This window comes from Chiroxiphia lanceolata, chromosome 3 (genome assembly GCF_009829145.1).
Source record: "Chiroxiphia lanceolata isolate bChiLan1 chromosome 3, bChiLan1.pri, whole genome shotgun sequence".
NCBI lineage: Eukaryota > Metazoa > Chordata > Aves > Passeriformes > Pipridae > Chiroxiphia > Chiroxiphia lanceolata.
Genome location: NC_045639.1, coordinates 31,283,299 through 31,299,015, shown reverse-complemented (window position 1 = coordinate 31,299,015; position 15,717 = coordinate 31,283,299). Strand labels below are relative to the sequence as shown.

Below are 15,717 nucleotides of genomic sequence, written 5' to 3'. Positions count from 1 at the left end.
GAGCGCCTTCTCAGTTGCAAAGGCAAAAGCATCCTGAGTGAAGATGCTCAGGATTCTGGGCACAGCCAAGGCTAGAGAAGCTGTGAAAGCACAAGTGCAAGAGGGACAGAAAAGACCTAGGCAAAAAAGGAGAGAACTAAAGAATTTCCTTTAAATATTTCCCCATATATGCACAATACTACCTACAGGGCAAGTAACCCGGATAATATTTCGAATTAAATATACTTGTGGTATTTAACGCAAATCCTGCTCACACCGCAATGCCAGCTTCATTTTCACTGCCAACTTTTAATACAATTTGCTATGAACACATTTTCCACGGCCCCTTTGAGCTTGTAGTGCCAGGCTCCACTGTAACTATGTATAAATATGTATCTATAATTAAGCAATGGGGAAAAAAATACTAGATATACGTACTACATGGTCCAGGTTCAGAGCTTAGGTAAGTACTTAAGAACTTGGTGTAAATTCAGACGTATCACTGACTTCTGATTGAGGCTACAACCTGAAAATACATTTTCCCCATTCACTTAGTAAAGGGGCTGGTTTGAAATGAAGGGTAGTTTCCCTGTGTGGACATGAAGAGAAATTTGATTTTCTGACTCTTCAAAGGTAAAGACACACAGGAAAGAAGAGCTGTATAAGATCCCTTTCTTCATCATGAGCAGAAGATAAGTTTTTAAAGAGAATATTTCAACGTTTGCTACAGTCTCATCCTGAGAGAAATTCAGGTAATAGGGTGAGTTGCTCAAGACATATTCAGAGATCTTACTACACAGAGAATATTTTTTTCTGACATTAGCTATAATTCACTTTCTTAAGCTCATTATTTTTCTTCTTCCTACCTAAAATGAGGCAACTATTGTTCAACACCTTGGGCTCAAGTTAGATCAATAAACGCAATTTAAACAGTATCAACAGTATCCTGTCAACAGTTAGCAACATCAAAAAAAGTTCTGTTTCCGCTGCACAAAGATGACACAAGGGATGCAAACTGCTTTGTGTTACATTAGAGAGGTGAATAATTCAAACCACTACAATGCCTTTCTCTCTGATCATGGAATACCCCAGGGCTGGAAGCGATTTCCTGACATTTACTTACTATTTGAAAATATTCAATACATGTGGGGACTTTGCAGGTGGGGATTTTTTTTGCGTGTGTGGTTTTGGTTTTTTTTGTTCTGTTTTTTAATGGACAGGCTGCAATCAGGTCCTTGCCAGTATTTGATACGTGATGCTCAATCAGTTACTGCAGGTCAAGCAAGAGGCACCCATCTGAATCTGCTGAAAACTGGAGGTGCCCTTAAGTATTGCCAACATGAATATGAGTGTAAAATCTCTTTATTGGGAAGGCACCGGAAAGGTATGCTCTCTACAAACCCCAGTACCAGTGGAGCCTGTTAGCTGGGACGTGCTGAGAGCACAGCCTGGCAAACCAGGCCAGAGTCACACAGGGATGAATTATTTGTAAGAACTGCAGCACTGCCCAGCTCTAGATGTATCGAATCTATTTTTAAAGTGACTCAGAATTATAAATAAATAAAACAGTGTCTGAGTTAAAAACTACATAGTGCCTCAACACCTACACGTAGTCTCCTTAATGATCTCATGGCAGGCCTGGCCAAGGCACCGGATATACGCAGTGCTACAAGAAATTAGAGCATCCCTGGCCACAAGACTTCCATGTGAAGGCTCTGTAATCCTAGCAGCCATGTACGTGAGGGTGATGTGCTGTACACCCTGGCCAGGGTTCTGTGTTACCCTTCTGGAGGAGTAATGGTTGTTAAGCAGGCGAGGGGTCAGAGGGTTGCAGGGCCCCTTCGTGTCCCCTCTTACCTGTGGTGTTTGTGAGCTGGAAGGTGATGGATTTGTCAGGGATGCTGCAGACATTGCGGACAGACACCTGGCATGTGTAGCTGGCATAATCCTGAGGTCGTAGGTTTTTCAGCTTCAGGACTTTGGTTTCACCCTGGGATTTGGGAAAAAATAGGGGGAAAAAAAGACACAGGTGTAAAAAGCACAGATCATCACTGCAAGTCCATAACCTGTCCCAAGATTTACAGATTACCAGCAGGTCCCATCAAACCCTCAGGGAACTGAGCATATTCCAAGCCCCGCCAGCTCTACATAAAGGAGACACAAAATGTTTGCAGTGGTAATTTCACCTCAGGGATTTCTCAAAACACCCAGCAACTGACTGACATTTGATCTGAAGGCACTGCCAAACAGGTCTGGGCATAATTTCTCATCAACTGCTGCCAGAATCATCTTGCAGAACATGACAAACCTTAAACATCCCAGAACAGATCCTGGGATCTCACTCTGAGATGTCAGTAGGAACCCAAGGAAAGTCACTGGGGACCGAACATTGCCAAACCAAAGTAAATTAGAGCAGATTGAGGCATTAATGCTGGCCTAAATATGACAAGTTCAACAGTTACACTGTAGAAATTTACAGTATAGAGGGAAAGAAGATAATTCAGAGAAATACTCAAAAAATTCCCAAAACTTTCTTATCCTTCTCCAGATTCTAATCTCATTTATGTGGATATAAATCCAGAGTGGCTGCATGGACTTTGATAGCCTTTCCTCATAGTAAGGTAACAAACAAAAAAAATCACTGCCTGGCACTCCATTAGTTACTGGTTTGTTATAGAAACAGAATCAAGTTGTTAAATTAATGATAGATGTGTTCTGTAGATATTTATTTACAGAATGAAGAAAGCTCTGAGGTGCATCCTATGGTTTGCACACCATGCAACTCATATGTCTTCCCCCGACAACTTGTCGCTATTTTCTCCTTGTGTTTGTCTAAATCTCTTTTGGGGAAACCATTCCATAACTGCCTGCAAATGTGAGAAGGTGTCAGCATGACAAATCCTCCTAAGGACAACCTTGGGGGACTGGACAATGAGCTCAGGCATGCTAATATGCAGAGAACAAGGACATGAACTGAATAAATTAGAACGATAAATACCTGGGACACCAATAACCCTGTGAGAATCCTGTCCCCTGAGGATTGTTGCTGTGCCACACAAATGATGGCATTTACACTGTGCATGTCATCTACTTACTTACAGGGTCATATGTATCCTGTTTATTGATTAGTAAATGTTGGGTAAATGTATATAAAGTCTTCAACTCCTTTCTAATGTAAAAGTCTGTTCAAACCTGACGCTGGTACAGGTTCATCACTGTGCAAACCTCAGTGAAGAGTGCTTTGTTAAACATAGTGTATTTGAGCTCCAGCAAGATTTTCCCCTCCCAACAGTGTTGCAGAGGTGTGTTTTTATTAACTTCAACTCTTACCAACCCAGGCTTACCAACTTACAGGCTTATACTGGTGCTAAGGAGAAGACCTTAAGGGCATGCCTCTATGAGCACAGCAGTCCTAACACCCTCTCTCAGAGCTGGAAATGACCCATCATGTTGGGAACATTGCCTGAGAGGAGCTGCAGGATGACGGGTCCTTTACACATTAATGCTGCAACATGGTGAATTTAGCTGAAGAAAATATCCCAAGACATCCTCTCATTAAGCAATGCCTCCCGTTAATTACACCGAGCTTAGTGAAAGCTGGAGAGCCCATAGTGCTTCCTCTAAGGCCAGGGATGTCCTACTTGGGAGCCACATAGTGCACAGACAAAGCTGTCTTCAGGGCCAAACAGCAGTGCTGACTTACAGTGTTTCTGCAAATCTGCTGCTAACCTGCAGCTCTCTCCTCCCTCCTCATCCCCCTGCATGTTTCCATTTGGCTGCCCATTTCCATGACCTACAGAGATGGCGTGTTTCAATAAAATATGAACACGACTACATTAACTTAAAGGTTGCCTGGGGCATTGCTCAGAAATCAAACTTGGGCAGAATGTGCTCAGGGCCCGGCTTTGGGAGTGCAGGAAGGTGCTTGGGATGAAACAGCTGCCCTGGGGAGCTGCCCTTCCAGCCCTCCCTTCCAGCCCTCCCGTCTCACCCATCACTGCCTTGTGCTGCCTAGCAGACTTGCTGGAAATACTGGGGCTGATTAGCATCTGAAGAGCATTCAGAACCGGAGCTCAGCTTAGGATAACATGCCCAGAGTGCCTTGGCAAGAGAAAAAGTCCCTTTGGTCTCCCACTGCATTGGCAGGCTAACTACTGCGAAGGAAGTGGTATTCATGGGGGGAACATGGTTGTGCAGGGCAAGTCCAGCACAGGCAAGCAGGACAAGCAGAAAGGATGTGGACTCTTTGTCATTGGACAACATTCAGGAAATGCCCAGGCATCTCTGCTCCCCCTTACACATGGTCATTAGGAAAAGCCCATGGATCCCTCAGCAATGCCTGCCATTCGCTCACACTGCTAAACAAGAAGCACTTTCCCTCACATATGGGGCTTGGGCATTCAGTTACCAAAAAAAAAAGAAAATTAGCAATGGGAGATAAAGAAAAGCTGATCTTGGAATTTTTGCTTGGATTTTAGTCTCAGCCATAATAAACTCATTAGAGGAGCTGTGACCTGCTCTCAGGAACAGTGACAAAAAGGGGAAGGTAATTCTAGGCTGTCACACTGCCCCCTGCTGCTCTGCTCTTCCTGTACCCTGGGAACCTACGTGCAGGAGGCTCTACCAGCCTTTCTGGAGACAGTGCTCCTTGCAGTGTTCCACACTCTCCTCAACATCATAATCCATACAGGGAAAGAAAGACAATCTACTACAGTGCCCTGCATCAGCAAGACACTCAACATAAGTTGGCAGAGATTTGCTTTTTTTCACCTGTGTGTAGAGGGGTTCATAGATGTCCACGCCATTGTCCTGACTGTGAGAAAGTGTCTCAGCTCCCCGTTTCCAGATGAAGCGAGCTGGTGGGTTGGAGTTGACAGTGCAGCGGAGGAAGACAGTCTTCTCTTGGTAGAAGCTGCCACGTACATCGCTGATGGTCTGGTGAACGGTGAGAACAGGTTCATCTAGATCTGGAAGGAAAGTAGGGACGGTCGCAGCAGCAGTTAGCAAAGCTTGGTCTGCATGTACAGCCTGCAGAGCAAATGATGCTCCAGGCACCACAGAGGAGAGGGGAAGGTCCCACACGTTTGGCTGATGACAACTGCTGATTTAAGAACTGATCTGAGAACAGGTAATACAATATCTAAAGGAAACAGACAGGAGAAGCCAAAATTGTCCCGCTCACCACACAACCTTCAGAGAATAGAAAGCAGTCTCTGGTTTGCAGATCCCCATGCAGTCCTCAAACCACCCGCCTGCCACATGCCTCTCAGAGGAGTGGGCTGCCTCACCTTCCACGATGACACACCCCCACTCCCTCCCTCAAAATCACCACTCTCTACTTCAGTGAGAGGTCAGAGGGATCCCAGGAAACTTTACTCCATCATCATTTCTCCACTTTTCAACTCCCAGATCCCTCCCGGAATCATGGGACTAAGCCCATGGCTGTGAGATGTCCATACAAAGGACAAAACAAGCCTTCAAGTAAAGGAGTGAAAATCAGGATAAGATTGAGGAACTGAGATGGAGAATCATGTAGGCAGCCTTGTGGGGAGTCATGGGAATATGAGATTCAAAACACTGTAATAGGAATGTATAATTTCTCTCCCTATAAATATCCTCTGTATTTTCTTCAAAGTCTGTACTGACTACCCTTCTTCAGCAAATTCCGCTCGCTTTTAACTCCATTCCCCATCCCTAAACTGATTGGATTCTTTTGTTTTCTTCCTTTACAGAAGACACTCCTTACAATTCCCTCACCATACCTCTACCGGACCTGCAGCCATCATGACTGAATCAATGGTTATCAGTGACTTCACTTGCAAGGACTCAAGCAACAGCTCCACAGGGAGAGTATTTTCTCCACCCATGCAGAGCACGCTGCTCCCCTAGGGTTGCCCACCTGCTAAAAAGGGATCATTTTCTTGGAAGTTGCACCAGGTATCAATGTTTGAACATCAAAGTAGAATGGGGGAAACCTCAGAGGAGGTGGATCTTTCTCCTCCCAGAACCACTTTGAGACTGACTGAGGTTAAACGTTAAGATCCCACTTGACAAGAATTGACCCTCTAAAACTGAAATCTGTCCCTGTGCCCTCATGTATGTCTTTTAAGGCATCTTTTGAGCTCAGTTGAAGTGATTCTACATTTTCAGGAGCCTTATGACCCCATCTTCAGCTTTGAGGAAACTGAGGTATGTCTCTGATGCTGCCAGCAAGTTTTCTGCTCGTGTTAACATGTTAACATGCTCATTGCCTCCTGCCCTCCTATGCGACCTAATTTTCATTTTTTTATTTTACAGATTTGCAAGTTTGGAGATCTGACTTCTAGAAAGGAAGAGGGAAGCAAGGATGAGTTTCTGTTAACAAGTCATCCAAACAACGTATGTTCCCTGCTGAATCACAAGTGTCAACTTGTGCATTTGCATATTTTAATAAGCTGTATGCTTGGCAGACAGCAATTGTAATGGGACCTGAAATTTGTCTGCTTGACCATAGCTCAGAGATACGAGTAGAGCCATTAATGGAACAATGACAAGACCCAAAAAAATATCTCAGGGGACAAAAACCAAACCAAAACAAAAAACCCAATCAAAAAACACTCAAGGCTGAAGAAAAACATACACAAGTGGAAAAAAAAAGGCTCCCCTCCATACAGTGCTGTCTTCATGTGGCCATAGGGTGACTGAACTTTACATCAAATTCTTTTGGACCAGAACCCTGGGAACAGATTCTCCTCTTTTCCTTCTTCTTTGTCTTTAATCATCCTTTATTTGTTCAAACTTTACATGAGTGACTCTGTAGCAACCATCCTTCTAGGAATCCATTTCTCAGCAGAAAGTATGGTGAATCATTTCCCTTTCTAACCAAAGAAGATGCTTGCTGTTCAGGTCTCTTGGCTCCCAGCTACTCCCCACACAGAAAACAACATTTTTCTTTTGGTTGCTAAAGCTTTCCTCCCTTGAATCTTCCAGCCTTCTTTTGTAGCAGTCAGCTCTAGGTCTAACCCTCCTGAGAAAAGCTAAAATAAAGCCTACAATGATATGTATGTCCTTGATCTACAAGTAACACCACTGATGTCAGTGAGCTGCACAAATGATAAATTTGGCCCAAGGCTGCTCATGGAGATGACCACGTGGGATGTTTCATGCACAGTAAGAGCTTGTAAACATTCGTTCTTTCTTTTCCTTCGCTTTCTCTCTCTCCCACATGGAAATACTCTGAACAGCAGCTGCCTCTCTGCCAGTATCAAATCAATATGTTAAAGCCTCACTGATGCTCATTTGAGGCAAAGGAATATCATGCTACAGGGTTTAGAGTTTCCAGTTTAATATCCTCTCGGCACCAACAATGCTCTCTGTACAACCTTGCTGTCTAATACTAAAAGTATGACTGAGGACGAGCAGTAACTGTCAAGGACACCAAAGTACACATGAGGGTGTGTACACATGACCTCTAACTACAAAATGGGATACAGGGAAAGAAGGGTTTTGTTTTCAAACTCTTGTTCATTCAGCTGAAGGTTGCCTGGGTGAGCGTTCAACAAAAACAGTGACTTTTCCTATATGTTCCCTTTACCTACTGCAAATACCAGCAGAAAATAGTCTCTCCTTCCTAAAAACCAAGTGAGCAGAACAGAGGTGCAGTACCAAGTCCATCTGCAGAGTAGATGTTAGTATGAGAAAGCCCTTGGCCACCCCATTAGCCCCATAGTTCTACAGGTCAGAGCTGCATGAGGGACCATGGGACACTACATCACTCTAGCTCCATCCTGCACTGTGGGAGTGCCCTCAGGGCATAAAGAGATTCATGGCACAGTCCTGTTCTAGAGACACAGGCCCTGACAAAGTGTCACACTGAGGCCTAAGAAAAGTAAGTCCCCTTTGAAATGGAGAGTTATTGTATGTATGCTTCCACCCACACAGGAGAAGAAATAGACAGAGAAGCCAAGCAGATCTAGGGCAAGTGTCAAAACTCCCCTAGAGAAAGCGATGCAATGCCAGTGAAGAAGTACCCATCTTACACACAGTGGCTGCTGTTGAAGCAATCTATTTCCCAGCCTAGGTAGGATGCTGCCCACACACCAATAAAGGGTAGGGCAAGGAAGGAACAGAGATGGGAACTTCTCCCAGCCATACAATATGACTGTGGATCATAAGCCTGCCAAAAGCTAAGGATGCTCATGTCTGTGGCACAGTTTGTGAGAGTCACATCACAGTAGGGCTGGACAGCAGGACTAAGAGGAAGCATTCAGGCAGCAGTTGCTGTCAGCAAAAATATCTGCAAAAGGATCTCCAGGTTTGTACTGGAGTTTTGACAGATAACCACAGAGCACGTCAGCACAGAAGACTGTCTTGCTGATGAGTGTGGGAACAGGTCATGACAGGTTCTGGGACAGTTTCAGCTGCTTTATCGTATTTCACAACTTTTTAGCACCACCTCTTGCTGGCTAGGCCTTCTCAGAAGATATGAATGAGGAGAGAGATTTGGTATTATTTGGGCTGGAGAAAACTGGAATACTGGATAGCTAAGGACAATGAGCAGAATGGTAATTTTCTGCAAGAGAGCAAATATGTTCAAAAGTTGCTTTAGACATTAAATCTTGGATTCCTCCCATACGGGTGTTATGGCATAAGTTTAATTTCCCTCCCTTTTGTCCACAGCAGCCCAAGAATAGACATTAATCCTGAGAATAAACAGTAAGAGAAAACTTCAAAACTTGGAGCGCAAGTGGAAAACCACTAACAGTATCTCCAGGACACAAGAAGGATGGGCACTGTGACCAGCCAGAGAAATGCTGCATCACCTTTACATTCAGCCTTTCACAGCTCAGTCTCCTCAGCTGCATCCCATAGTCTTCTACACTGTTTCCATCATGCCACAGAGCTGGCAATGCTGGGAGCAGGGCACTGATTTCAGAAACTCTCCCAGCATCGGGGGCACTACCAACTTCAAGAAGAATTGGTTTGATTCAAGCACAACCAGCTTCAAAATGAAGATAAAGAAAGCAGAAGCTACCTACAATGCTAAATCCCAGACAAGTGCTAGGGAATCCTGTCAGTGACAGACATCATGGCACCTAGATAAGAATGACTCACAAGGACAGACAGAGCTATATTTTTCATGGATTGGTCTAATCTCTTAGGGAAAATGGACCCTGAGGACACCATGCCAGTCCCTTTCCTCCTGAATCAGATGCACGTGGTCCTAGGGCAATGCAGCTCCCCGCTGGCCCCGCAGCGAGGCAGAGACATGCAGTAGAACTGTGGGAAGGTCTGGGTTGCCGCTAAACGACTTACACTGCACATCTACTCGAATGGACTTGATGGCAGGGACCCCAACCCCATTTTCTGCTTTACAGTAATAGCGGCCCCCCTGCAGCCTTTGGATCTTCTCAATCCGAAGGGTCTCGTTAAGCACTGACGTCTCTTGGAATTTGTCCGACGCGCTGCCAGCTGTTTTGGTCCATCTCACCTGCATGAGAAGAAAAAGACAAATTAAATCAGTGATAGAAAATAGAGACCCCAAAGTACAGCAGAGCTCCCTTTGCTGCTCTTCCCTCTCCTCTCTAGCCCTCTCAAGAATGGGTCCTATGGCACCACCAGACTTAGCAAAGCTCAGCTACTGATCTCATTATGTCTCAGCAGGCCAGCTGCTGATTCTCATCCATCACCAATCCCCACATCCAAGAATTCAGGATGAGCCCTCAGTTCACCTAGACACACACTGTATATTTCCCACTCCTGCTCTGGTCCTGTAAACCCAGCAGCTTGCTCAGTTTTATTCTGCACAGGACTATTGGCATTCAGCCTTGGGATCCCATGTGGCTGGTAGGTCATGATGCTGCAACAGACATCAGCTCACAGCTACAGAGCTTTCATTGCAGTTCACACTCATCTTTTTGTGGACAGCAAGGCTATTGCTGCTTTTCGCTTTTCCAAGAGTGAGAAAATGCAGTTGCTATCTGACTCTTGCCCCTTTCCCACAGGGAACCCCAGTGTATTTTATTTTTATAAGGCATCCTTTTGCAGTACACAAGGTTTTCCTCTGTTTTTAAAGATACAGAAAAGAAAAAAAAAAAGAAAAAATAAAAAAAAAATCCCTTCAGATTTCATTTTTTTGTCCTTATGTTACATGTCTTAAGATCCTGGCTTGCAGGAACAATGGAGCTGCATGATATTTCACAGTGAATGGTGGCAAGAGGACAGCAATCCTGAAGACTGAATGGTAATTCTTATGCCTGGAATGAGGTACAGCTCTCACAGTGGCAGTACAAGCTTTCCCTTTGTTTTGTGCAGTACAGACAATGAAAGAGAGAGATGGCTTTTCCCAGCCCATTGGTTTCCTATATCTATAGCCTTCCTTCTAAAGGCTGGTGACTGCCAGTCTCCTGTACTGGTGCCCATCTAGACTCTGGGACTGAGATCCAACAAGATCAGCCAGGAGAAAGAAGAGAGACTTGCATTCAGCGTTGGCTATAGATAAAATGGACCAAATACCTTGACCACTCTGCCAGACTTTGCCTAAAGCTCACTGCCACCACCTGATTGATGCTGGTGCTCTAGAAAGAGCAGGAGTGTCTATGTCTCACTCCCAGAGCACCAGACTGAGCAGATTTTCAGAGCTAATGACCATGGATTTATTCAGTCTTTGTAGGCTTATGAAATTGTCTGAGGGCTCCAAGACTCTCCGAGTCTCCTGTTTGCAAGGACAATTCAGCCAGCTCTTTAATCTTTTCAATTGCAATCTCATTTAAGTATTTTGGCCACATTTTCATGCTTTAATGACTGGCTGATAGAAGGGGAAAGAGAAGATTAAACAAAGGTTAACATAAGAGCTTAGCTAGGAAAGAAATCAATCCATGAGGAGGAAGGGCAGAGATAGGATGCCTGTCATGTTTTATATGCACAGGTTCCAGTCTCCCCAGTCACGCCTAGTTCCACATTTTCATGTACCCTGTGAGTGTCCAGGCAATGACAAGCCACCATGTTGCCCACTAGAATGCTGTCTGCAACAGGCTCTGCTCCAGAAATCTCTCTGGCTACTCAGGCTCAAATCCCTACAACCTGACAGGACCTTCCCACACGTTCAACAACCTTAGGCAGGGCCAGCCCTGCCATCTTCCTCATTTACGATGTACACAGGTATCATTTGCCTATCACAGTCACTAGCCTAGGCTGGTCATTTTTGCTGGCTTGGCTCAGATTATTTTCTTTCTATTGTCTCCAGGATATGCTTTTGATGGATAAACCATTTCAAATCCTGCTGGCTCCCTTGCCTTTGTCATCGTCTCTTTGCCAAGTAGCTCCTCACAAGCAAGTCCACAGAGGCATTACTGGTATATGCAGACATACGGCTTCTCAGCACAAATATTTTTGGCAGGATTGAGGAAGGGGGCCAAGAAGACACAAGAATCATATGTGTCTCCCATGAGTGTATTCTGGCACATCCATCCTCATAGTATGCACCAGCTGCCACTCCTACCATGCTCTATCCCAGAGCTTACAGACCCATGCTCTGGTCCAGTAGCTCTATGGACTCATTCACCCTAACACTGAACCACCCTGCTTGAGTATCTGAAGGGTGGAGAGGTGGCTGCATGGGACTTGAGGCTATACAAGCCTTTAGGCACCCCAGGGAAAGACTGCAAGTTAGCCAAGCTCAGCTTCACACCTCTCCACTGAACTGTGTCTTTGACAACAGCATGGATACATCCAGTGCCACAAGTACAAATCCGCCTCTTCTTGGTGGCCATAAATCAATGAAAAGTGGGCTCTGCACAGCAGTCAGTGAAGTGCAGTACAAACAACTGCACAACCTCTCCCAAGCAGGGTCCCCTGGGCTCTCATCATATGAGACTGATGGACCAAGAAGGACCAATTCCTATGGCCAGCACCTGTGGATAGTCTTATCTATTCTCTACACTGTTCCTACTTTGTAGTAAGAGTGTTAAAGATTTGAGGGTGGATTGTATATTGGATTCAGTCTGGGCTTTCAGTTTCTGGGGGGACTTCACTGAAAATCATTAGAAGGTCTCTGTAGGCTCCTGCAAAGCTTTGTGGGCTGTTTTCCGCAAAAGGAACCTTAAATGCTTCATAGCTTAACAAACAAGTGCTTGCATGATGGGTCACCCCTATCTGACTCCAATATGTAGGAGAAAGCTGGGCACCCCGCTGCCTACAATTTTGCTCTATGTGGAGACTACAAACGTGGGAAGGATGGGTGACAGCTAAGACTGAAAATTTACCTGTGGCCGGGGGTGTCCTGTGACCAGACACTGCAGAACCAGCGTGTCCCCCTCCCGAATTGTGTAAACGCGTTCACTGATGTTGTCTTCCTTCACCACACATGCTTGCCCAGCATGGATGATCTGGGCCTGAGCAGGAGCTGTGGAGAGAAAAGAAGAGGTAAAGAGGGAAATGAGCAATATCCCATCTCCTCGTGCCCACTACCCAGGGCAGCTGCTCCCACAGCAGGGTGGAAGAGCCAGTTCTTAAGCCACAGAGGGGAAGAGCCCAGACAGTGCTGGAAATGAGACACAAAGGTCTTAGAAAATTAAGCAATTTTCCCCATTTCCTGGGCAACTGGTATCAACTTTATTTTAAAACCTCTGGTCTTGTGATGAGCAGTTGTAGGCATTGAAAAGCAGAATATGGAGATTTTTGGGGGACCCTTCTGCATGGATTGAGTACTAAGAATATCCTATTCTCATCTCTCCCAGAGAGGAGTATGTAGAAGCAGCTATTTCAGGGACTTGGTCAAATCACAGCTGTTCTATGCCTGTCAAAAATAAGCCTGATTACTATGATTTACCTTGCAGGGGTCTGGCATAACTACCAAGCAGCGTCAGAAAGGGCTTTGAAGCTCTGTACAGCGATTAGCACACATACCTAGAACAGGCATAGCACACGCTGCAGGAAAAACAAGTCTTTCCCATATTAAATAGCAGCCTATCTCAGCCTTGAGCAAGAGAGAACACCATCTGCAAGATCAGGGGACCCATAATCTCTAGAGATCCCTAACCACCTAGGGCTCCAAACAGACACCAGTTACTCCCAGGAAAATGACTGAAGACCAGCGCAGTGGAAAAATACATAGAAAGAAAGTTCCCAAATCAAAGTTAAAAACCACAATGACCCCCAAAAGCACCTCTGTCCCATTGCAGCCCTGATGAGCAGCAGGGATAGACAAGCTCTAGGAGAACAGGATTTTATAATGAAAAAAGCCTCAGCTCTGAAGTCCTGTGCAAACAGCCTTTGGCTTCCTGCTCCAAAGCATTTGTGTGATCACAGAAGCAGCTGAGATGTATTGAAGGCAACTTTGCAGCCCAACAGGACACCTCCGTTTGTTCAAGGGGAAAACTCCAGTCGCACTTCAAGAACAGAGAAACCCACAAACGTCTCTGAGTCAGTGCCTCAGTGATGATTCCCTGGGATACTTCCCTGACTTGCTAGAATGCTTCCAGGAGACTCTGGAGTCACATCTCGAGCTCCTATTTGTGAAATATAACACAAATGAACAAACCACTGAGAAAATGATCAAAGGTTTCAAAGCAACAAGCTTCAGTAAGACTTCTTAAACATGAACAAATTTTGCACAACCTATTAAGGTTGAACCAAGCACCCACTTTTTCCTCAATGTTAGATGAACTTCAAAGGCTCCTTTTTTAAAAAATTATTTTCATTCTTTTGACATGACCAAAATGTTCTAAAACCAATCACCTGGGCAAGGGAAGCCCTCAGACTTTTACTGGTTTAACCTGCCAGCAGTACAGACCTGGGCTTGGGCAGTGGAGAAAATCTGCCTTTGAGGGCAGTTTATAAACTGGCATCACTACCATGCACTAACCAAGTGGCAGTGATGTGAGAATGGACACAGGGCTAGTGGACAACAAGTTGCTCTTGCTGCTGGGGCTTCACAGCCTGCCACAGCCACCCAACACCTAAGCAGCAGCACTGCACATACAGCAAGTTACTCTCTTTTTTGACGCTTTGTTAAAATCACTATTACTGTACAAACTGTTGACTAACAGAAGCAACATGTGTATTTGAATAATATGATGGCACAAACATGTACAAATCCCTCGGGGTCTCCTGTCTTCCCCCACTGCAGGCCTCCCAAGATGCCTGCCATCACTCGAGCACTATGAAATGCTGAAACCAACTGTCAAGGCTTCGCTGATACAACTGAGCAGGTGAGTGACTGACCTTTCCCTGCCTGGGTGGCAGAAGAGTCTTGCTGAACCGAAGAGCAAGTGAAAACCTATATATGTGCTTACACACATCTGTGTGTTTGTATACCCATACATGTATGAATATGTATACTGATATGTAAACACATTAAGTAAATTAGTGACTTATCGGGAAAAGACTATAATAATGCTTGTCAAGCCAAGTCACAGAGGAGGAATTCAGAAGCCTTTATAACCTTTACTAATACACTTTAATCCAAATGACAGTACCTTGTGCTGTTACAGCCCTCAGATCAGTCTTCTGCAGATCTGTCATCACACCTTTAACCCCACATAAACTGCAGAGCACCACTTACGGGGCTAACACCCGGGCTGGAATGCTGAAGAATTCCTGTCCTATGATTAAAAGATAGACCAGGTCCCTTCGCATCCTATGCCACATTCCCCCCCATCCCCAAACTGTGCTGCCTGCATTTCAGTAGAGTCCTGGCACCCTGCAGCAGCAAAGCTCTTGTAACCTCTCTTTGCAATCTTTGGGCTGCATTTGCCAGCTGGTGGCTCTATTCTCCCTTTGCAAACATGACCTTGCTGCAAAAACTAATTTCCAGACACCCCATGGAGAATCAGAATATTTATCTGCAGCTCTAGCTCCCAGTTAAATGTTGCTCTGCTGTACCCCATATGGTATACAAGGTAAGTCGTATATTCTTTTCCCTTTGTCTATCCCGCTTCCGTTATTTCACCTTTCATATGTAACCCTTTTCTACCACTTCTCCAAAGACATTTCCACATGGAGAATTTCCACAGCAAAATCATTAGGTCCGGCGGTACAGGATTAGTGGGCTTTTGTGCAATTATTCTGGTGCCAAAATACCTTCTGGTATTTTTCTGGTGGCTGAGTTTTAGAGTAATATTATTTAAACTAAACCATTTTTGGCCCTACAAATCATTACATGGTACTGGTCTACAGCAAAACGACAACTCTGGGAATAAGCCCTGGGTCATAATTTTGTCCTCTTCTCCCAAAATCTCCCTGGATACACTCAGCTTACAAGCAAGGGTGTGAACATCCAGCTTTGTTCATAGTTGTGTGAACTTGTGTCTTCATCATTAATACCTTTCAGCTAAATTCATTGGAAAGGCATATCACTTTAAGTGAATCTCATCTGCTTAAGCTGTAACATCTCTCTGGCAATCACAGCACCAGGTCCTCAGCAGAACATCCACCATTTTTCCATGTCTTAAACCCCACATGAACCCAAATCCCTCAAAAGGGAACTCAGAAAGCCCAGGGTTGTCATGGAAAGAAAGGCACTTGGGTAGACGGCAGAGAAGCCTGAGAACTCTGCCTTTGGTTTGGTTACAACTTGACATTAGTAAAGGGGTGGGGGCTAAGCAATGAACCAATCCAGCTCTTTGGGGCCTGCATTAAATCACGAGATGACACTCAGGAAGGTCTCTGTTCCAAGCTCAGCCTGCCACAGCACACAAAGGCTGGGAAAGTCACCTCATGCCATATTACAGATGGGCAGAGAGACTGTGAGGATTAATT

The 15,717-nt window shown here is 44.9% G+C and overlaps 1 protein-coding gene across 1 annotated transcript in view; it reads right to left on the bottom strand.

The window, feature by feature from the left end:
- MDGA1 (MAM domain containing glycosylphosphatidylinositol anchor 1) overlaps positions 1-15,717 on the bottom strand; it is a 143,390-nt gene that overhangs the window by 83,976 nt on the left and 43,697 nt on the right. The window contains exons 2-5 of the mRNA XM_032684442.1: positions 12,222-12,361; positions 9,274-9,448; positions 4,750-4,946; positions 1,837-1,969 (exon numbers count right to left, since the gene is read on the bottom strand). Coding sequence (XP_032540333.1) covers positions 1,837-1,969; positions 4,750-4,946; positions 9,274-9,448; positions 12,222-12,361 — 645 coding nt within the window. The remainder of the gene's footprint in view (positions 1-1,836; positions 1,970-4,749; positions 4,947-9,273; positions 9,449-12,221; positions 12,362-15,717) is intronic.